General features: G+C 46.0%; 1 protein-coding gene across 10 annotated transcripts in view; it reads left to right on the forward strand.

Annotated features, from left to right (window-relative positions):
• The window catches only part of LOC122366534 (beta-1,3-galactosyltransferase 1-like), a 77,285-nt gene that overhangs the window by 31,991 nt on the left and 20,906 nt on the right, over positions 1–24,388 (forward strand). Inside the window, exons 1-4 of one of the 10 annotated variants that reach the window (XM_043338902.1) lie at positions 7,739–7,775; positions 7,990–8,089; positions 16,342–16,484; positions 21,388–21,417. In XM_043338902.1, the coding sequence (XP_043194837.1) occupies positions 16,352–16,484; positions 21,388–21,417 (163 nt within the window). In that variant the 5' untranslated portion in view covers positions 7,739–7,775; positions 7,990–8,089; positions 16,342–16,351. Of the gene's footprint in view, positions 1–6,979; positions 7,091–7,268; positions 7,544–7,738; positions 7,776–7,925; positions 8,090–16,341; positions 16,485–21,387; positions 21,418–24,388 lie in introns of those variants that run through there. The other 9 variants (XM_043338904.1, XM_043338903.1, XM_043338905.1 and 6 more) reach the window with 9 other exon arrangements.

Below are 24,388 nucleotides of genomic sequence, written 5' to 3' on the forward strand. Positions count from 1 at the left end.
TTTGTTCGCAGGTCGGAGACATGGTCAAATTTACGGCGGCCGAAAATAACTCTAGCGGCGAAGTTAAGAATTTTTTGGAGTCGATCGAAATTTTTTTGGGACCCATTACCATAAACTGAAAGGCAGTACTGGATACGCGATACAACGAGTGTCGTCACGAGCGTTCGGATGATGCCATCTGGGAGACAGTGGCGCGCATGTGAAAGACCAATCAACAGTCCCGTACACCGGCGGCAGAGTTCAGAGACGTGTGCGTCCCATGACATAGTGCTGTCAAAAGTGACGCCAAGGTTCCCGACTTGTGCGCACGGTTGCAACGCTGCGTTGCGGAATGGTACTCTAAAGTCTGGTAATTTACGAAGATTTTGACGAGTGCCAAATACAATAAGCTGTGTTTTACTTGCGTTCACTTTGAGGGCGTTAGCGCAAAACCAGTCGATGAGAGACGCGAGCGAGTCCTCCATGCGCGAGATGAGAACTTCGAGGTCCCGAGCTGGACCGCTAACCAATACTTGAGTGTCATCGGCATACTGAAACACTTTTGCGTCGCCCGCGTATAGCGATAAGTTGTTAGAGAAAATGGTGAAAAGAAGCGGCCCTAACGCAGAGCCCTGGAAGACACCCATGGCATTAGAAAGAGGCCTAGACAGCACTCTACGTCCGGATACATCTTTCAAAGACACGCTCTGAGTGTGTCCATGTAGATAGGCGGCGAACCAGGAAATTTCAATGCCGTGTAACATCAGTTTTTGCATCAGAAGATCGTGGTCAATCACGTCGAAACATTTACTGAGATCGAGAAGGCATAGCATTGACAAATCCCCCCTATCAGTGGCGGCCAGGATGTGTTCAGTGACAGACAGCAACGCGGTTTCCGTGGAGTGCCGGGGGCGGAAGCCGTGCTGGGAGGATGCCAGAAGGTGATTATGGGAGAGGTAGGCGTAGAGCTGCTGATGGACAATGCGTTCAACTACTTTCATGATTACAGGCACTGGCGGATCCAGACTTGCGTTTTGGGGGGGGGGGGGCCAACTCGTGCAAGGAGCCAAACCTAGGGTACCCCCAAATCCTGTTTTCTCATCGGATTTAGGCCACTTATTTTTCGTCACAGCCCTGAAACGATAATTTTTTTAAACTAAAAAAAAAGAGAGAGAGAAATGGTAGCCCACTCAACCCGTGCCTTAATATTACTTTGAAAACACTTCAAATTGCTTTTGTCGACCACCGCTCCGGGTCGGTGCTTGGCGCAGCCTTCGCGGGCTGGGAGGTGTCGGTTGAAGCTCTCTGCCGTTCGGCCCCTGATCAAGCTAGAGCTCGCGGAAAAAACGAGTGTGTTGCCTGTGAGTGACGAGAGGAAGCCGATGATACCCGATTTTAAGGTCCTTGGTCATTGGTTGACCTTCCAGGGCGGTGTTTCACGGTCGCGCTGCCAGCCGCTGCCAGCGCATTCCGCGAGCTAAGGTCAACCTTCGGTAGTGTTGTAGGTATAGGCTAGTTGATGTCTCCATGGAAACCAAAAGTGCCAACAGCGCTGGTAGCGTGCCGTGAAACACCGCCCAGGTCAGGTCACAGACCCAAAAGACGGGAAAATCAGGGCCTGTCAGAACCTCCTAAAGTAAGGCTGTAATAGATTTTTTTTGTGCTGATCACGAATTTCATGTTAGTTTGGATCATAGATGATGTCTTCATGCCTTTAGGCCATGTCGGGGCAGGCCAGGTCAGGTCAACCAGGTCAACCAGTACTTATGGGCGTCCGTGTAGCAGGTGTCCGACTACCACTGGCAGCTACGTAACATGATACGAAGGCATCAAAACTACTTCGTAAATGTTCAAATGGTTGCTAAATGCTAAATTCAAAATCAGCTAAACGAAACTATCCTAGAAACATGTTAAACTCGGAAAAGTGCACCGAGGTCATCAAAGGTCAATGACCTGACTTGACCCTAAGGTGACATTGACACCTACCACAATGGTTGGGACCAACATCATTTCACATGTTTGAGCGTTTTAACCCTCGCCCATGTAGGGGGGGGGTTGGTGCAACCCCCCCCCCCTGAGGTTTTTCGGAAATAGTGCAAAAACGGCGGCGCGCAGCGCCGCCAAATTTTGGGTACCTTATGGGGCAAACCTTGCGCATCTTTTGATAAAAAAAATTTGACCGGGTCATGTCAGGTCACGGAGTTATGACGTCACAAAGGGAACAGCCTCCGGCCGGATTTTCACAAACTGAGTGCCAACGCCCGAGGTTTCCTGCCGGTGGTACGGACATCGGTTGATGGATCGTGATGAAACTTCCCATGCATGTTGGGGCAAGTATTGGCCATCATATGGTATAAGAAACTTGACCGGGTCAGGTCAGGTCACGGAGCTATGACGTCACAAGAGGAACAGCGTCCGGTGCTATTTTTGAAAAGCGCCCGAACCACTATTTTGCTAATTCTTGTCACCTCAATGGGAATATGCAGCAATATTAGCTTCTATAGGGAGCAAATGGACATCCCAAATCCAAAAATACAATCAGATTTCAAAAATTCAAATTTTGATTTTTCGAATTTCTGCCGCCGACTGTGACCTTGCCGACTTCCGGCGCTCCCAACGCGCCATTTTTAGAGCTAGGGAAACGAAATACATACCAAACGATAGAGAATTGATCAAGGAACACGATAGTTAAGGTTTCAAGTCGATATCTCCCACCGTTTTGCCGCAATCGCCGCGGAAATTTGAAAAAGCCGATTTTTCCGAAAATTTGACCTTTGACCGGTCAAAAGTAGGTCAAATGTTGACCTAGGACCAAAAAATATACCACCAATCGCGAGATCTCGGCGAGAGCAATCCGTTGGTCTTTTCCGCTAAGCTCTACGACGCTCCGTTTTCAAACGCCAAGGGGGGGGGGGGTCGCACCAACCCCCCCCCCTGCATGGGCGAAGGTGGCAGATCGCCGTTTACGGGCGAGGGTTAAACCACGAAAAGACTGTAAACGAGCGGATAATGTGAGCCGACATACGCGGAATCGCGATTCCGGCCAAACATGGCCTCAAACATGGCCAAACATATGGTGCGTTCGGAGAGGCACATTCCACGTGGAATCCGTGGAATACTCCATGCGCGCGGAACATTCCCGGAGATTGGCCGTTCAGAGAGATACGCCTCCGAACGCGGCACGGGGAATATTCCAGGGGACGGTGAATATTCAATGCTCTCCGAACGCACGGATACTCTCGAGAAATAGGCCACAGGTCAAAGGTCACTTGGGTCAGGGTCATGAAATTTTCAGACTTTGCCAACATGAGGGTGCTAAAGTTTCGTCGCGATCGGATTCATGATAACTTACACGATGACTTCACGCTTCGATCGAGAGGTAAAGTATGCAATAAGAACTTCTTGGGTGAAGACGAGACCAACACTCAAGCTCACATATTTTTAATGATACGGTAGTTTCTACCTACTACGCTACTTTCTCACATTCATATTTCTTAAGTGTTTTTGGGGGCCAAAATACATGTTGCCCCCTTTCAGGTTTGGGGGCATGACCCCGTGGCCCCCCTGGATCCGCTAGGCCGAAACTAACTAGGCCGTTTTCAAACGGTCTGATATTTCAGGTCATGGTTTGCAAACGGCCGGTGTTTTCAGGCTGTTTCATATGCCCTGACTGGGCCAGGCCGTTTGCAAACGGACAATTTTCATACGGCCTGTAACATATATTCATATTTCACCATCTGTCGCAGCATCAAATGCTGATGTGGTGCACTCAAAAGCCGGAATTGGTCCTTGGATGCCGTAAGGACCCTTTTAAGAAATAAGTGACCCGACTGACCCCTTAGAGATTGGCCTGAGCTCTGACCGAAATAAGTCTTTTACCGTTTCACGGGAAAGGACAAAAAGGTCCCTGATATGCTTCTTGTACAATTACCAAATAAAACAAGCTTTTCAACGCCAACTCAGTGAGTGTTCCTAAAAAAATTATTGCGCATATTCCGTGAATGAAAAATTGCCGGGTCATGTCAGGTCAGGCTGCCAGAGCAAGTTTGTAAACTTGACAGTTCAATCGATATGTATGCAATAAGACCTTCTCGGGTGACGACAAGACATGACGACACTTTATGAAGGAAGCTAGTAAACCAGGTAGTTTCTCCATAGGCGCGGGAACCGGGGCAGTGGGGACAGCTTGCCCACCCCCCAACTATGGGGCCGTGGGGGCGGTGCCCCCACAACTTTCAGACGGAATACCCCATTTTTTTGCAAATGTTTTCTTTTTTTGTTGAAAAAAGCCAAGGGATGAAAAATAAGTGACCCAAAACCGGTGAGAAAACTAGATTCGGGGGGACCCTAGGTTGATCTCTGTTATGGTGTGCCCCCCCCCCAGTCTGAAAGTAGTTCCCGCACCCCTGAGTTTCTCTACGCTATTGAATCACGCCGGTGATTCTAACTTTTAGGTATCTACTACGCAACCTTCTCACATTAATTTTTCTTCAAGCGTTTTGGGAGGGGGGCCAAAAGATATGTTGGCCCCCCTTTCAGGCTTTTGGGGGGCCATGGCCCCGGTGGCCCCCTCCCTGAATCCACCAGTGGGGGGCGGTGCCACCACAACTTTCAGACGGAATACTGCCCTTTTTGCAAATGTTTTCTTTTTTTGTTGAAAAAGCCAAGAGATGAAAAATAAGTGGCCTAAAACCGGTGAGAAACTAGATTTGGGGGGGACCCTAGGTTGATCTCTATTATGGTGTGCCCCCCCCCCCCCCAGTCTGAAAGTAGTTCCCGCACCCCTGACTTTCTCTACGCTATTGAATCACGCTGCTGATTCTAGTAGGTATCTACTACGCAACCATCTCACATTAATTTTTCTTCAAGCGTTTTGGGGGGGGGCCAAAAGATATGTTGGCCCCCCTTTCAGGCTTTTGGGGGGGCCATGGCCCCGGTGGCCCCCCCCTGGATCCGCCAGTGATTACAGGAACTAGGGAAATGGGTCGGAAGTTTGCGGGGTCTGAAGGGTTACCAGACTTGAACAGAGGGTGAACTATGGAATGTTTCCATGAATCGGGGATGTCAGATTGGATTAAGCAGGTATTGATAATATGCAGGATGACACCACCAATAGCGGGGAATCCGAATTTCAGCATGCGGACACAGACGTTATCGGAGCCGCAGGCACTCGAGTTACGCATGCTGAAAATAATCCGCTCGAGCTCCCCCAGTGTTATCTCACGAAGTTGAAAACTGCATGCGCCGACACGGGTGAGACGCACATCCAAATCGGTGGGAGTGTTTTGGGCATTACGACGTAATGACCTCTAACTGACCTCAGGTCAGTGACCTCAAAAAACCCGAACTATATGTTATACAACTCGGTGAACTTAGCACATCCTGAAAGTTTGAAGGAAATCAGTCAAACACTGTGAGTTGGACAGGTGCAAAAAGAAAATTGAAATTTTACCATGACCTTGTACCGGTTTTTCTGACCTGGTGACCTGACCCAAGGTCACCCGGACCTGAAATTTTCAGGTCATATGTAAAAAGGTTGCTCCATAGGCTGTGCCAAATTTGGCGGCGCTGCGCGCCGCCGTTTATACGCTATCTTCGCCGTTTATACGCTATCTTCGAAAAACCTTAGGGGGGTTGCATCGACCCCCCCCTGCCAGGGCGAGGGTTAATACGCATTACAAACGGACTACAATGGTGAGCGAATAGGAAAATCCGTTCCTGATACGCATTTACTTGCTCATGTAACCCCGGTAATACGCAACCGAAGTGTGACGTCATGACTAGTGGCTGGGGCATAATCAGCTGACGGCCCTGTGTTAAAGCAATGGGACGAATTTTTATCGGTATTTTTAGAAAAAAAAACTGGACCTAGTTAGATAGTTTGGGGGCCAGTTTCTAAGTAAACTGAGTATATTCTATTTTTCTACGCCCAAAAAATGCTATGTTTTAAAGCGGAAAGGGCCGAACTTCGCGAATTTGTTACGGGCGGCGAGCCTGACGCAACAAATACATGACCTTGAAGACGCGAACTGCGACCACGTTGTAGAATTTTGGTGCGAAAGCTTTGACAGATTTGAGTTTGAGCTGGGTAAATATTTTTTATTTGTAAAAAGCAAAGCAGAAAATTTACCATATTAGTTTTTTCGTAAATCTTTTTTATTTCTTAGCTATGATTTTAAACCTCTTGATTGGCAATGTTTTGTATTTCTGCGTCAACCTCGCCGCAAATTGGGTTTTCACCAAATTTTGTGCTTTTTGCGTTATTAGATTTTGCAAAATTTTTCCATAGAAAAATAGACCATACATCGTTGTCCTAAATCCAGCTACTAAAACTATCTAACTAGGTCCAGTTTTTTTTAGGAAAGATCGGCAAAGTATTGCCCCATTGCTTTAACACGGGGCCGTCAGCTGATTATGCCCCAGCCACTTATCGTGACGTCACGACTTCGGTTGCGTATAGGCAAATGGCACGTCTTTTGTCCCAGGAGTGGTGGTTTTCTACCACAGGTGCTCGTCGAGGTCGGAATTTACAAATACGGTAGCATCAGGTAGCCCATGACAAGATTACTTTACTACTCGCCCATGAGACGTAGTAAATTTTCCTCGAAAAAAAAAAGAACCAGCGCGCACAGATGTAGCGGTTTAGGTAGGTATATGTAATATGTATAGGTATGCAAAGATGTCGCAAGTCGCAACTATAGCGAGATATGCAGTTCATGTTCAAATGGTAGCAGACAGCAGTAGTTTCCTCTACCAAAGTGGTGGTTTTCTACCACAGACACCCGTCGAGGTCGGAATCTCCAAATACGCCAAGCATGCACCCATGGTAGTATCACGTGTTACTTTAAAGTTAAAAACAATTTAAACACGCAATTACCCAAATACTGCTTCAAATAACATCTTAAATTTATCGTTGTTTATTGTATCAAAATCATGCATAGGTGTTAAAAGCAAGGCTATGCAAACCAAGAAAGGTTAAAAGATATTAAACACAAATTATGACAATAGTCACGTGATTGTTGTGAAATGTCACTATCTTACTGGATTGGCAACTGGCCGCATTTCTTATAGGTATCCGCGTCGCATAGTATGGTATCCGCGTTTCTAATAGGTATGATGGTTATATGTGGCCTTGGGTATGATAGGTATCTTGATTTCTCATTTCAGCGACTGCTGTGTTCCCTGCACGCTCGCTGTTGGTTATCCCAGTTATAGAGTTTCAGTCAGTTCCAGTGCTTGAGCTTTCTGTCACCAACATCCGATATACCCAAGGCCATCTATAGATATACCTACTCTAGTTCAAGTTCGTTTTTTAGTTCGACCCTCACTGTAAACGTCTCTTTGAACACAGCACGAGAATTGCAGGCTGAATTACTGAGAAAACTGATTGGTGCACATTGATTTCACAGACGATCAAATTCATCAAAAGAAATTCTACCTGACATGTATTTTCCCAGGCTTGCAGCTCGTATTTGCGTATGCTTACTAAACCACAGGGATAGAAGACTTGTCAGGAGTTATAACCAAACTTATCAGTAAATATTGCAGGGGGTCTAGCATAACGGTATGTTATCGGTGGTTAAAACTTATTTAACAATTATTATTCATTACTCCAATACTGATACAATGTGCGCTAACCAGTTTTCTCAGCAATTCAGTTAGCAATTCTCGTGCTGTGTTCAAATAGACGATTACAGTGAGGGTCAAACTTAAAAAAAAACGAACTATACACACCCTAACCCAACAACAACTGTTTCTTGTAGGCATCTGTGCATACCAGTGTATTCAACTACATATGTACAGTCTGTCTTAAAAGTACCGCGCAAAGTGACGGTGGATCCATCAAGCCTGACCGAGAAAAAACCTGTTAAATTTGAGTCCCCGAAGCAATTGACATTCTCGTCCATTCCCCAGTTCAATTGGTTCGGTGACTTTCAAATTAAAGCAGGCCCTTCCTCGGTCAGGCTTGATGGATCCACCGTCACTTTGCGCGGTACTTTTAAGACAGACTGTACATGCACCACTATGGTGTGTACCACTACCGTGATTCCTGGACGCTTGGTCTGATGCTTCTAAAGTAGAAACTTCTTATGATGGCAATACTGTAAAGGTAAGCTATTTGAATTGCATCTAAGGTACTTATAAACTTGCAAGCTTGAGCTAGGACTGTAAGGTATACCCAGAGAAGGTATATAGTAGGTAGTGCCTATTGGTAAGGGTTTAACAATGGGAACTATTTTTGGTACCTAGTTGTAAAGCAGGCATCACACTTTTTTTTGCATCCAAGGAGAGGTGCTATACCCATTGATGCTTTCCAATCAAGCCAAACCAAACCTAACCAAACCTGATCTAATCTTACCTACAACCTACAACCTAAAATCTACCACATAAATGATACAGCCCAAAACCTACCACCTGAAACCTAAAACCTACAACCTACATCTTAACAACCTGCAGTGCCTTTCCTTGGCTGCCAAAAACAACTGTGATGTGTGATGCCTGCATTACTACTGTCCTATTTTGTTGTTGGATTTTTCTTCAAGGTGCAAGGTGCTATTGTGCTTAAACAACATGCCTTAAAACAGATATTGATATTCCAATTTCCAAATGATATCAATCCAAAATCTTGGCATTGATATGCAAGTAAATCAAGTGACAAAACCAAATTTTCTTTGTAGAACCTTTTGCATTCTGTGTCACATGTATTTTCCATGGAGTTCTTTCATTCAGTCACAGTAGCCACTTCAAAAATATATATGAAGTCACAAAGCATGGCCAGGCATACCTACCTGAGAAAGAATACTGTTCAAGTATCTGATGTGTTTTGATTGTTAGAAATGGCAGGCACCAACTCTAAACACTTAAGAATCAGGTTGACACTCATTGGAGACACCTCCTATTCTCCCCGCCCCCACCACATGATCAGTAATGCTGTCACTCACAAATTCGACTGGAATGGACGCTTCAGTTCATTTCCCTCTCAAATTTTGTTGTGCATTGTACCTAAGTAAGTTAATCCAAATATATTGCTTTAGTTTAGAGAAAATATTGGAAGTCATGAGAGGAAGGTTTTCCGAGATATTTGAGGCATAAGAAAGACATGCATCAATGGCTTTTGGGCTTTCTTTTATTCTGTTCTGTTCTGTTTAGGTTCTCCCAAGTCCAGACGATAGCTTATTCCTATAAATAACAAAAGTAGGGGAAGGTGGGGTAAGACGGCCCAGCGGGGCAAGAGGGACCACCAACCTTCCCGGCTGAAAACGCTGCTGTTATCTGCTGCTTTATGGACTAATAACTTTTGTTTTCATTTGTGCTAACGACCATTTTGGGCTCGTGGAGCCAGGATGCATGAATTTTTAGCTATCCAAAAATGTTTTTTTCCAAATTGACCTTAGTTAAGATTAAGAGTTCAAATAATAACTTATTTTTTGCACCCTTCTTGCATGAACGATTTTTATTTGCACCTTATACGAGTATTAACCCGCGCGGGGCTGGGGTCTCCAGCCGAACGCGCGGGGCTGGGGGGGGTAAATTTTACCCCCCTGTTATCTCCCGAACTAATGGTCCGATTTGGAAAATTCAAACGCCAATCGAAAGATCTCATCACGAACGACTAAAAACATGTACTTAATTTTAAGTTTGAGGTCAAGGTCAAGGTCAGGTCAAGGGTACAAATTGCAAGTTCCTACAGTATCGGCAGTGCACCGTAGTTGCCGAAGAATGGAGTCATGGACTGAGACTGATCGCCCAAAACGTGTTCTTAGGCTACCAAGACAATATTCGTTGCAGACAATATCATTCAGAGGTCAAGGTCAAGGTCAGGTCAGGTCAGGTCACCAAAAACAAAATATAGAAAAGGGCATGTGCGACACATGTTTTATGGGTCATTTTACTCATATAATTCAATAGGCACACTCAATAAGTGATATGGACCACCTCTGGATGAATTCCAGGTCGAGGTCAGGTCAAGGTCAGGTCAAGTGAGGTCAAATTTTGAAGTTGGTTGTTAAGGCCTAAAAAGGTGTCTATCTGATGCAGTTTTTCACGGCGAATCGAATGGTGCTACTTTTGTTTCCGTACGAGGTCTAGAACTTCCAAAAAAGTCATTTTTCAAAATTTTTGTGTGTCGTGACGTCATACAATTTTGAATAACTCCCACATTTTTGAACCGATTCTTCTAAAACTTGGTCCTATGTAGGTGCACATAGACCACTTCTCTGATATATATTCCGGTTTTTTCGATACACTCAAAATTTTGAATTTTATAGCTATTTTCCGAAAAAAGTCAGTTTTTTTAAAACATTTGGGTCAAAATCCAAAATTTTCAAAAAACCGAGATAGCCATTTGATTGACAAAGTAAAATTACGTATATCCTTTTTTGTTACGTCTTGATTCCTTTAAAAATGAAGATGTTAGCGGCGTTTGAACTTTTGCCGTTTTTGAGGCGAAAATGGCGAACATGACGTCACTAAAACGTCAATTTCTCAAAAATTTTCCGACGGATTTCGCTCAAATTTTCAGGGAACGTGTCAAATTGATGTAAGAAAAGGTACTGAAAGTTTGGCGGCGCTGCGCGCCGCCGTTTTTGAGATATTGCAAAAATTCGCGAGGGGGTAAAATTTACCCCCCAGCCCCGCGCGGGTTAACCTGCGCCGGGCCGGGGGGGGGGGGTGTTTGAACACCCCCATGCGATTTTCGCAGATATCGGAGCGCCGCCGTTTTTGGCACACATGTTTATGCATCTTTTCCGCACATGTGAAAATTTCAGACCCAGGGCTTTCAAGGTCAGGTCACCAGGTCACGTCAAGTGACCTCACTTCAGAAAAAGTTTCAATCCTCGTCAGAGCTACAGCGGCTGAGCGATCGCCTTGCAACTTTCAGCGATTGATAAGAGTAACAGTATGTACAAAATGTATATCTCAAAATTTTGATATCGGTGACCTAAGGTCAGGTCAATTTTGCGACCTCTCCATTATAAGTCAAAGGGAGAAAATTGAAATGCGCCTCTTGTGGACGAATGGTGTTCAAAAACCTCTCAAACATCGATTCATGGGTAAACATGACACAATGAATCGGAAAAATGCACCTGTGGGCTGTGACCCCTCTCTGTGCTCCTGAGGTCATATCAGGTCATGAACGGTCACCAGCAGTTTTTTGGCTATAACTTTTGATAGAGACGTGCTACAGCGATGAAAACACGTCAGATGTATTCAGCTCGACGATACGGATCGACCGATATGCAACATGACCCTTTCCGGTCAGGTCATGACCTTGACTTAAAGTCAAATTTTCAAAATGACCTTTCAAGGTCAGCGAATAGTTCATTCGACGCGTCTCGACGAGAGGAACACGATGCTAGCAAAAGTTCGCGTCTCGACGAGAGGACCACGATGCTGGCAAAAGTTATGTCGTGGCTTGCTTGAATCAAAAGTTATTACCGAAAAACTTTTTTTTTGTGAAAACGGTTATTTTTACAGCATTTGCTCTTTAGAGGCTAAACCGTTGAGCAGAGGTCAAATCTGAGAACATTATTCAGAAAGGTCTGTAAAAGGGCTATCGAATGCGCTTTTCCGCGGCGCTGTAGCTCTATTGGTTTCCGAGTTAGCCGCTGGCAGTTTCCAAAATTGTTGAAAATGGCCTACATTTGACCTTTGATGACCTCTGGCGACCTGACCTTTGACCTGACCCAAAAAATGACTGAAGTGTTTCCGTCATTATTTTTGACGCTCTTTCGAATGCCGCTTACCGCGTGTCGCTACGTGGCCCAGGAGCCGAGTTAGACGGGGAGGGGGTGTTCAGACACCCCCCCCCCCCCCGGCCCGTCGCGGAGCACCGGCCCGGCGCGGGTTAAAGAGCAATGTTATATTCACACATTATTACAGGAAAGTTTCACAATGATGGGCTCTTTAACATGTACAGGGTGTCCCAGAATTACCCAAACATTTGTTTTCTGGCTAAAAGTACGATTGCGCTCGATTCTAATGATATACCTAGGTACGAGCATCATACTTTTATAAGATATCCCTTAGCTATCGAGCTCGGGGACTGTGTGCTTTTGGTGACCGGTAACGACTCGAGTCAATTATTATCCAGAGTCAAGTAAGTGTTATTCCTTTTCCGTTTTCAGCTTAAGCCACTAATAGGCAACCATGGTGAATCAACTCCCGTTCTCAACTTTGTAAACGGACTTTCGGCATGGTTTTTGCTTGAGAGCTTCAGCAGCTCATCTGCAAGCAGTTAGGATTGGGCAAAGCGCAATTACATCAGCAAACAAAGCCAGAGAGAGCAAGAGATAAACCTGATTGACAAGCTTGGGCTCGGCCAAAAAGGTCATGCACCAGTTGTCAAAGAGGTGGTTGCTTGTCATGGACAACAAACGTCACCGATCTAACTAAAAACTAGCTAAACTATAGATCAGGATTACCTACAAAACATTAGTCTACTTTTTTTTTTATAAATTTCGTCCGAATATTTTGATGGGAAGGATTCACAAGGACAGAGCCAGCGCTAAGCGAAGCTTGTTGCGATGACCCTGCCCTCTACCCTCCGATCGCGCAATTCCGGTGCTATGGCAGAATTTAGAGTCCAAAGTTTAACGTGCGCACAAAGCCGCGCACGGAAGCACCACTTTGCTTCACTACTTCGACTATTATTAAAGTAACAAATTACTTTGCACCACTATCTTCGACAAATTTTGGAATTTGGGGTCCTTCGCCTGAAAAATATGCGAAAACTACGGGAAAAGCAGCGCAAATCACTACAATTCATCCAAAAAACATAACATTTACAGCAAAAAAGTATATTGAAGCACACTTTGTGGTCTAACGAAGGTTTTCTGTCATTTGAACCGCCCGAAAAGGACGTGTGTGAACGTCAGATGGCTACAACGCCCCAACAGCAGAGACGGCCAGGCACCCGTCGAAAATCAAATTGTGAGACAGTTTGAGCCACCGTGCACTCATTCGGCTTGATATGATGGCCCAAAGACAACCGTTAGCACAGAGTACTACCGCGGTAATATTTTACCAGTACAAAAACTGGATGCCGTGAACCAAAATGGCCATGAACGGGTTTGTTTTGGAAACCAAATCTGTTGGAAGCCAAAGGTCGCGCCATGTTCAGACACGGAGCTTTTCCACTTCAGATGTAAAAAAACGCGGCAAAAGTGGTGTAGGCAGAAATGTTTGTTTTGGGGGATAATGCCTTATGGCCTGGGAGCACTTTGATGTTAAGTTTATCTTATATGATTGTATTATCCTCGGGCAAGAGGTCAAGGAAAACAGGCCTACACCCAGTTTCGGGAGACCCGTAAAACAACGGTATCCGGACAAATTGCCGAAAGGCAATTTGCCGAATGTCATTTTGCCGAATGCATTTCGCCGAGTGTAATTTTGCCGATGTGTTTTTTGCCGACGTGTCAAAAAGTCGAAATGCTAAAAGTCGAAATGCCATTTGCCGACATGCCTTTTTGCCGAAATGCCAATTTGCCGAAATGCTTATTAGTCGAAATGTAAATTTGCCGAAATGCGATTTGCCGAAATGTCGATTAGTCGAAATGTCCATTATTCGAAATGTAAATTTGCCGACTACATACTCCGAATTGCGATTCCGGCCAAACATGGCCTCGAGAAATAGGTCACAGGTCAAAGGTCACTTGGGTCAGGGTCATGAAATTTTCGGAGTAGGTGTAAAATTGAACAACTCGAGGGTACTGAAAGTTTCGTCGCGATCGGCCGCTTTTTGCGCGAGTTATTCGCGAAAACCATGGAGGGATTAATCCGACCCCCCTACACATGCGAGGGTTAACCTGATTTCATAACTAATAATTGTTCATGGCATAATGAAGTTTAAATGCACCAATAGAATATAGACGGAGCGAGCGAGAGGGTGAGCCTTGTACGTGCGAAAAAGTGAGGGGGTACACTCGGGAGCAGATTGATGTTCCACCACTCCTTGCCCATCGGGCTCCCATGGCTCAACAATGGCTGCTGCCAGTGTTGCCTGCCCTCAGTACTGCTCAGCACTGCCTGCCAGTGCCAGTGCTGCCAGTGCTGCCACTGGTAGCAGCCAGTGCTGAGCCATGGGAGCCCGATGGGTAGGGAGTGGTGGAACATCAATCTGCCCCCGAGTGTACCTCCGACTGACTTGTGCACGGCAGGCACCCTTCTAACCGGTCTCTAGCAATGTGCCAAATTTGAGCGCAATCGGCCTAGCCGTTCTCGAGATCTGGAAGCGGCACCCTGCACGTGCGCACGTGCACAATGGGTCGCAACTGACTTTTGCACGGCACACTACTAACCGGTCCCTAACCATGTACCAAATTTCAGCGCAATGGGTTCAGCCGTTCTCGAGATCTGGAATCGACCCCTGCACGTGCGCACGTGCAGCAGCACCCCAACTGTGGCATATGGATATGCACTGCCTAGTGGGTGCCGACCTACATGCCAACATTCAACGCAATCGGCCCAGTAGTTACCGAGATATTGCAATTGTTACAAAACTGACACCTCTTCGTTTTGCACGTGGCACGTGCATAAGACGTCACCCACATGCATCGGGAGTAGTCCAATACTTGGTAGAAGCCATAGCTCACCTCCAACTTGGTAGAAGGAATGAAGCTACCCTACAAAAATTACCGCATGTAAATCGGTCGAGTGGTTGCTGAGATATAATATAAGCCTAGCAAAAGCGTTACAGGCCGGACCGGGCCGGACCTGGCCGCTCATACTGAGATCTGAGATTTTTCCGTTATATGGGAAAGACTACGCTCGCTTCGCTCGCCCAGTAATAAGTTGACCTGGAAAGGTCAACTTAAAAATGTGACACGTCAAGGTCACGGAAAAGGTCAAGTTGCATGTCATTCGATTCATATTGCTGAGCTAAACACATTCATGGTATTTTCAGCGCTCTAGCATGTTTCTATCTTAGCACGTTTCTTTTTGTTAAGTTATTGTCTAAAAACTGTTGGATACGCTTCTGACCTGAGATGACCTCGGGCATAAAAGGGGTAACATGTGCAACAGTCCAGTTTAGTTACAATAGTCCGGTTCAGTTGGACGTTCCAATCCTCACGTTAACCCGCGCCCCGCTGGGGGGGGGGGCAGAATCTGCCCCCTCCCGTTTTTCGCTAATAACTTCTAAACGCCTTACGCCAGCGACGCCAAACTTTCAGTACCTTATAATACATCAATTTGACACGCCCCTGAAAATTTGAGCAAAATCCGGCGGAAATTTTTTGAGAAAATGACGTTTTAGTGACGTCATGTTCGCCGTTTTCGCCTAAAAAACGGCAAAATTTTAAACGCCGCTAACATCTTCGTTTTTAAAGGAATCAAGACGTAACAAAAAAGGTTATACGTGATTTTACTTTGTCTATCAAATGGCTCTCTCGGTTTTTTTTTTGAAAATTTTGGATTTTGGCCCAATTTTTTTAACTGATTTTTTTTTGGGAAAATAATTATAAAATCCAAAATTTCAAAATTTTGAGTGTATCGAAAAAAACCGGAATATTTGTCAGAGAAGTGGTCTATATGCACCTACATACCAATTTTTAGAAGAATCGGTTCAAAAATGTGGGAGTTATTCAAAATTTAATGACGTCACGACACACAAAATTTTTGAAAAATGAATTTTTTGGAAGTTTTAGACCTCGTACGGAAACAAAAATAGCACCATTCGATTCGCCGTGACAAACTGCATCAGATAGACACCTTTTTAGGCCTTAACAACCAACTTCAAAATTTGACCTCACTTGACCTGACCTTGACCTGACCTCGACCGTAAATTCATCCAGGTGTGGTCCATATCACTTATTGAGTGTGCCTATTGAATTCTATGAATAAAATGACCCATAAAACATGTGTCGCACATGCCCTTTTCTATATTTTGTTTTTGGTGACCTGACCTGACCTGACCTGGACCTTGACCTTCGAATGATATGGTATGCAACAAATATTGTCTTGGTAGCCTAAGAACACGTTTTGGGCAATCAGTCTCAGTCCATTCTTCGGCAACTACGGTGCAAGGCTGATAATGTAGAAACTTACATTTTGTACCCTTGACCTGACCTTGACCTGACCTCTGACCTACTTAAGCAAAAAAAATTGGGCTCTCTAGATCCGCCTTGTTGAGATTTTTCGATTGCCGTTTTCCCCGTCTTTCTACGACCATCGGTTCGGAAGTTAGACAGGGGGGCAGAATCTGCCCCCCCCCCCCCCAGCAGGGCGCGTATGGCTGAATAGCCCAGCGGGGCGGGGCGCTGGTTAACGCAATGGTCATGCCGCCCACCGTCGACCCTCCGGCTGGCCGCTGTCGAGCTGAGTCGGCCGCCGGCTGACGGGCGCCCCCGTCCATTCGGCCAGGTGGTGCGCCATGTTCCACCCGCGGGAGGTGGCGCCGCGCGCCCGGTGCGCCTGCTCCACGTGCCGCTGCCTGGCGGTGTGCGTGGCGTTCATCCTGCTGTGCCTGGTCGCCTACGTGCCGATCATCGTCAGCATCAAGCCTGGTGAGTGATCGGTGCCGTCTGCCGCCGGCTGACGTCTCCTCCCCAATCATTTCATTTCACAACCCTGCTGATGGAGCTGACGTGGAGAAACTAAGATAGGCAGACATTTTGGGGGCTACGGCGAAGGGTTTAGTCTCCAACATGCCGAAATAATTGTCAAAAGATGAGGCGATTTTGAGTATGTATGTATGTATGTATATCAACATAGGTATAAACATAAGATTTTGCTGATTTATGTATGCTTTATTAATATGGAAAATGTGTCGGACTTTCGGGACACCCTGTACCATTCGCGGTTCTCAGGATCGTTTGAACAGCCGTTATTAGTCAGAAGGGAAAAAACGACCCAAGACGGCCAAGACCTGGTCGATGAACTGACCAACGGCTGTTCCGGAGGCTGCCATTGCAGACGCGCCGACACTGATCTATGCCATGGGAATCACTCCGCTCAAAACTGCTGAGGCGTGCACAAAAAGTCTGCTAATAGCACTAAAACCTTCGGCAAACTCCCACCGTTTTGGTCAGAATGGTGCTTATTGTGAGCCATTCCTGGTGACAGTCTATCACATTTATCACAATCACCATGCTCGTTGCACTGACATTCTGGCTTATGAACGACTGGCTAGATTTTGAATGAGCATGGTACCGCTCCTGAGGGGCGCCCGAGGGGGATCATTTCTCTGCTTTCGAAATAACGTACACTGTACAGTCCACCGCTGAAGAAATGTGAGGTTTCCGTCATGTTTGAGCCTTGCATCTGTATCCTATAGGAACGCTTTGTCAGACCACCATGAACTTGGAGTGTAGCTTACAGGTGCATCATCCTTGCAGCCGCAAGCTCATCTTTTGTTGTCTATCCTGGGATCACTCCGTATTTAAAAATCTTCAGAGTCAAAACCATCTGTGGAGATTGGCAAGACCTCACCGCAGGGGAGATTGGGGCAGAGCGGCCACCCGGGGCAAAGCGGCCAGCCTTTGTTTTAGCCCAGCACAACTGGCGTCAGCTCCAATTTAAGTTTGCCAATTTAAGTTCTTTTCGCGGTCGTTCGAACGAGCCACACTGGGGTTGCCGGTCCGTCACCATTGTTCTGTGATACACGGAAAAGTATTTCTTGCCAGGTTATAATTTTTTTTTTACGATTTTCAGATGTTATTTTTTCCATAACCGTTTGGAATTTTATTTAACCCTCGCCGGCACAGGCCATTTTGCGTCCTTCGACGGCACAAGGGGGGGGGGGGGGGTTGGTACGACCCCCCCTCGCGTTTGGCCCCTGATCGAGCTAGAGCATCGCGGAAAAAACGAGCGTGTTGCCCGTCACGAGACGAAGCCGATGATACCCAAGTTTAAGGTCCTAGGTCATCGGGTGACCTTCCAGGTCAGGTCAATGACCCGAAAACCGGGAAAATCGGGACCTGTTAGAAAGTCGTAAATTGTGGCTGCTATGTGGTTTTCCAGGGTGCTGATCACGAATATCGTGTTAGTTTTGATCAGAGATGATGTCTTTAAGCATTTAGACCAGGTCGGGTCAGGTCAGGTCAGGTCAACCGGTAGGGGTTGTGACGGGTATTCGTGGTACGTGTCAACCGCCTCTGACAGCTTCGTAACATGTTACGAAGGCACCAAAACTACTTCGTAAATGTTCAAATGGTTGCCAAATTCGAATTCAGCTCCAAAAACTAGCCTAGAAACATGTAAAACTCGAAAAAGTGAACCGAGGTCACCCGAGGTCACCAAAGGTCAATGACCTGACCTGACCTGACCTTCAGGTGACCTTGACACCCACCCTAATGTATGGGAGCGACATCAAATCACATGTTTGAACGTTTGAAACCACAAAAAGCTTGCAAACGCGCGGCTAATGTTAGCCGACATACGCCGAATCGCGATTCCGGCCAAACATGGTCTCGGAAAAGAGGTCACAGGTCAAAGGTCATTGGGGTCAGGGTCATGAAATTTTCAGGGTAGGTGTAAAATTGATCAATGCGAGGGTACTGAAAGTTTCGTCGCGATCGGCCGCTTTTTACGCGAGTTATTCGCGAAAAACCTTAGGGGGGGGGGGGTTGCATCAACCCCCTGTGCCGGCGAGGGTTAAGCGTTCTCGCTCATGCATTGTTTGGTTGTCGTAGATACCTTCTACCAACTTCAATGCTTTTTGCCCCACTAATGGTTGAGCTGGAATATTTTTGTCTCGGACGGTATGCGCGGTGCAAATTGGACGGAGAAAAGTGTCCAGCCCCTAATTGGCCAGAACTTGTTCCCAACTGGACAATAATAAACGTTATTACCAGTATAACGCCTTTTGGGGCGACTAACGGAGCGAGCGAGAGGGTGGGCCTTGCACGTGCGAAATTTCGAGGGGGTACCTCCAACTGACTTGTGCACGGCACCCTACTAACCGGTCTCTAGCGATGTGCCAAATTTGAGCACAATCGGCCCAGCCGTTCTCGAGATCTGGAAGCGGCACCCTGCACGTGCGCACGTGCAGAAAGGGTCCCAACTGACTTGTGCACGGCACCCTACTAACTGGTCCCTAACCATGTACCAAATTTGAGCGCCATCGGTCCAGCCGTTCTCGAGATCTGGAAACGACCCCTGCACGTGCGCACGTGCAGCAGCACCCCAACTCTGGCACATGGATATGCAGTGCCTAGTGGGTGCCTACCTACATGCCAACTTTCAGCGCAATCGGCCAAGTAGTTACCGAGATATTGCAACAATTGCAAAACTGATACCTCTTCGTTTTGCACGTGGCACGTGCATAAGTGGTCACCCACATGCATCGGGAATAGTCCAATACTTGGTAGAAGGAATGAAGCTACTCTACAAAAATTACCGCGTGTAAATCGGTCAAGTGGTTGCTGAGATATAAGCCTCGCAAAAGCGTCCGCACGGCCGGCCGGCCGGCCGGTCGGCCGGCCGCTCATATGTACTCAAAAATTTACGCTCGCTTCGCTCGCTCCGTAAATATATAGGTGTATATTGGGCGGAGAAAAGTGTCCAACACCTAATTGGCCAGAACTTGTTTCCAACTGGACAATAATAAACGTTATTGATATTTAGGTGTATCGTCATGCGTTTATTTCGGCCACTTTACGGTTACATGAGTTACCAAAAGTGCAATTAAATATTTTCCATGTTTTTCCTTTCTTTGTCTACCTACAGGGGGGGGGGGAAGATGACAACTAAACATACATCCTCGTTTAACCCTCGCCCGTATTGGTGTTTTTCCAGCCGCGGCATATAAGGGGGGGGGGGTGTCCGTTGGACCCCCCTTGCCGTTTCGCCCCTGATCGAGCTAGAGCTTCGCGAAAAAAGGAGTGTGTTGCCCGTGACGAGAGGAAGCCGATGATACCCAATTTTAAGGTCCTAGGTCATCGGTTGACCTTCCAGGTCAGGTCAATGACCCGAAAGTCGGGAAAATCGGGACCTGTTAGAACGTCTTAAAGTGTGGCTGCTATTGGGTTTTTCGGGGTGCTGATCACGAATATCGTGTTAGTTTTGATCACAGATGATATCTTCAGGCATTTAGGCCAGGTCGGGTCAGGTCAGGTCAGGTCAACCAGTAGGGGTCCTGCTGGGTATTCGTAGTAGGTGTCAACCACGTCTGACAGCTTCGTAACATGTTACATGCCCTCGTCACATGTTACGAAGGCACCAAAACTACTTCGTAAATGTTCATATGGTTGCTTAATTCGAATTCAGCTCAAAAAACTAGCCTAGAAACATGTAAAACTCGAAAAAGTGAACCGAGGTCATCAAAGGTCAATGACCTGACCTGACCTTCAGATGACCTTGACACCCACCCTAATGCATGGGGGCAACATCATATCACATGTTTGAACGCTTGCAAGTTGCAACCATGAAAAGACTTCAAACGCGCGACTAATGCGATCCGACGTACGCCGAATCGCGATTCCGGCCAAACATGGTCTCGAAAAGTAGGTCACAGGTCAAAGTCATTTGGGTCAGGGTCATGAAATTTTCAGGGTAGGTGTAGAATTGATCAACTCTAGGGTACTGAAAGTTTCGTCGCGATCGGCCGCTTTTTACGCGAGTTATTCGCGAAAAACCGAGGGGGTATGTTCAACCCCCTCCCCCTATACGGGCGAGGGTTAAGCCTGGTCACCATCAAATAGTCTAGTCGTACATGAGGCAACTATTCTGTTCCTCATATCGGGCTTTAGAAGTCGCCGGTGGCCACTTTGCCCCATGGTATGGGACAAAGTGGACAAAATGCATAGGCAATTTTGCAATTAGGCATAGGCAGTTTTGTCAATATCTCCTTTTATGTGAACACCTTTGGAAGTAAAACGAGGTTGAACTGAAAAGCAATTTAATAGGGATCACATTGGTATGGAAAGAATCTTTCCAAGTTTAGAAAGCAAGGGATGGCATCGTAAAAAGCCCTGCTTTGGCGGTGGACTGTACCTTTACTTGACGCTGGCTCGGATGGTATCTGTTTACCATTATTTGTCGTGGTGCGCCCCAATAGTTTACTGCTGAAAGTTTGTTCAGGGCTGGCGGTATTTTTCATCAGCGGGGAGTCTACTGTCAGCCCTACGCATGACGTCATGGGCCATTGCTACCTCCCACCTCCACCTTCCTTTGTTCTCCCACTGCTCGACGCAGTGGGCAGTGGTCGTGTGCTGAAACTTGGTCTGACGGCAGACGGTGCCATGAACAGCGCACCCTACATTGGACGTGGGATGGGATGGGTCCATGCAAAGTCCTACGATACGTAGTGTCCATTATCAAAGATGTAAAAGGTAGATGCTAAAAAATCACTTCTATAATTAGCAGCGTGACTCGTTGCATAGACTAAATCTTGTTTTGTTAATTGTGTTTTTTTTTTTTTTTGTTCTCTGCGTTTGAAATGCCCGTTTATTTACTTTTGTTTTCCAGGTGGTATCTCAGAGAAGGCTGCGAAACCTGGCACGTGATTACTTTTCTTTGAGTATGGTGTGCTTTACGTGGTGTTGGTGTGAATTGGTCATGTGAATTGGTCATGTTGAATTGGTCATGTCCGGTGGTTTCTGTTCACTGATGGATCTGGCTGGTGATGTCCGAGCGATGGTTTTGTTCGTTGTTGGCGTGGTTTGGTCATGTCTGGTGGTTTAAACGCGCTTATGGGCAAGGCAACTAGCTTTATGCGGGATATCGGATGTTGTGTAATTTTGGAATTTCACAGCTAAGTGATATTCAATTGTTGAAACACAAACCTAAGGCTCATAGGTACCTTAAAGGTAGTGTGCCACCTTTGAAAGATTTCCCATTTTATTTTTCCTAGGATAAGAAGCTTCTGTTTTTACCTAATATCGCAAAAAAAATCAAAAATGGGCCTGGAATAGTGCCTTTTTCGCCTAAAAGTTTTTCGGTTTTTAGATATGTATAACAACTGTAGTGGGCTCACCTGAAAACAGGCGTCGGGCAGCAATCGCGAATGCGGCGCACTTGTGACAAGCAAAGGTCATTATAGTGTTACGACCATACGACGTACGGGAATGAGTTATCAGCTGTCTAATCGTAGACAACACAATGTCGAGCCTTAAACTGTAAGCCCGTATTGGTATTGTTTCTTTTATTTGGCTGTCGAACATTATTTATGGTTTGAAATATGATTTTATGTAAAATAATTGATATGAAAAAGCCGTCTTATAAGTTATGACCCCATTTCACCACACGCAAGTGGCAGAAATGACAATGATCAGCTGACGCATTTTTCTTGGCCGAAGTCAGAGCGCGCGGCCCGACGCACCACGCGTATTTGGAAATTCCGACCTCGACGAGCATCAGAAGCCACCTAACAGGCGTGTTCGAAACCGCAGGAGATGATGATGAACGGGTTTATCGAAACTTGATTGGATGAGCATATCGGTAATAGCGATTTCAGTGTGTGCATTTATTGTTCATAGTGGTGTGAAATGTGGTTGGGGTACGACCGACAACCCGTCGGGGCGAATTTCGCACTGGGGTACTCAAAATTTGAAGAATTTAAGACGTTTCCATGAGTTTTGAAGGTATGGATAAGTTCTAAAAATCCGGTTCTCCTTATCTGGGCCATTAACTCCATACGGTCCAAGAAAGCTGGCACACTACCTTTAACCCTGGCCCTGGCGGGCGGGGGAGGGGTCGATGCGACCCTAAGGTTTTTCAAAGATAGCGTAAAACCTGCGGCGCCAAATTTGGCACAGCCTATGCGGCAACCGCTTTACATATGACCTGAAAATTTCAGGTCCGGGTGACCTTGGGTCAGGTCACCAGGTTACAAAAACCGGAACAAGGTCATAATCAAACTTCAATTTTCCTTATGCACCTGTCCAACTCACAGTTATGTACTGGTTTCCTTCAAACTTTCTGGATGTGCTAAGTTTACCGAGTTGTATAACATATGGTTCGTTTTTTTATGTCACTGATCTGAGATCAGTTAGAGGTCATTACGTCGTAATGTTAAGCCTATGGGAAAATACCTATTCAAGTAACTCCAATAGGAAAATACTAGATATATCCGCTTGGTTCTATCACTTTTGTGCTTTGATACCACAGTACTTAACATTATGTCACTTGGTCCGGGTATTGGTCCACTTGTTTTCTTTGTTTGGTGTACTTATCCAAGGGTCAGGCCAAATAAGGTCAAATGAGTTTAAAGGACGTTGGTGCCATTAACTTAACACGTGATAAATATAAAGCTTTCAAAATGGTATCATTCTGTGCCGCTTGAACAGCCAAGTCGAATGATATGCAACATTAAGTATTTCGGCCATTCTTAACCCGCGCCCCACTGGGGTCTGCGTATAACGCGCCCTACTGGGGGGGGGGGGCTATTCAATATAGCCCCCCTCCTCGTTCTCCGAAACTACTGGGCCGATCGGCAAAATTCAAACGGCGTCTGATAGCCCCGAAAAACTGTTGAGAGAAATCTAATTTCATTGACCTCGAGGTCACCGATGACGTCACAGGTCCGGTCAAAGTAAAAATTACCGATGTTTTGCTTGTTTACATTTTGGGCTGTAGCCGCCGTCTTAGTATACATAGTCAGATGAGGCTCATTTTTGGTTTACGCACTCGTGAATAGATGTTTCAGCTACCCTGAGGATACCAAACCTGTACTTTGATTTTCAGGTCAAGGTCAGGTCAGCACAGGTCACGGAAATCTTAGATCATGTCAGGGAGTTTGAGAAATTCCAGAGTGGTTGGGTCAAACAAAAACAAGTGTGCAGCATGTGGGTGGCATACGTGCCGTCCATGATGTTAAAGGGACTATCCCACCTTTACATTATAGGCTTGAGTTGAGATAGCCAAGTTTGCGGCGAGGTTCAGAAACCACTATCTATCTTGGTTGCAACCCCCGCGGCCTCGTGGTATTGAAGAAATTCGTTCCCTTCATTTGAAAATGAGCCATGCGTAAGGCCCAATCTCTTAACCATTAACGGCAATCTGATGACGTCATTTGCCCTTTGAACGCCTCTTACGCATTCGAGTAGAGTATCACTTGATTTACGAATAAGCTGGCGTTGGCTGACTCGGCGCCCCGGCGGCACCCAGCGGCGGCCCCGGCGATAATTAGTAATTGATTGATTATCTTGGGTTTGGATAAATTTACCGTTTAAAATGCCGTTGCACCGTTACAAAATGCCCAATCAGACACTTTTGTTATTGTATGAGCCGCGTTATATTTGAAAGCAAATATATTTGCTGCCAAATTTCCCCCCTCATTGGCATGAAGTAAATCCTTCATTACGACACAGAGCCGATCTAAATGACGTCACGATGAAATATAAAAGTCGCAATATTTCAAAAAGTATACAATGAAAACGCGTAAATGCTTGCAGAATTCGTCACAATGCCCTAAGTAACATTTCCGAATCCTAAACGGGACTTTTTCGAAGGTGGGATAGTCCCTTTA

The sequence above is a fragment of the Amphibalanus amphitrite genome, unplaced genomic scaffold (assembly GCF_019059575.1).
Source record: "Amphibalanus amphitrite isolate SeventyFive unplaced genomic scaffold, NRLGWU_Aamphi_draft 000814F_arrow, whole genome shotgun sequence".
Taxonomy (NCBI): domain Eukaryota; kingdom Metazoa; phylum Arthropoda; class Thecostraca; order Balanomorpha; family Balanidae; genus Amphibalanus; species Amphibalanus amphitrite.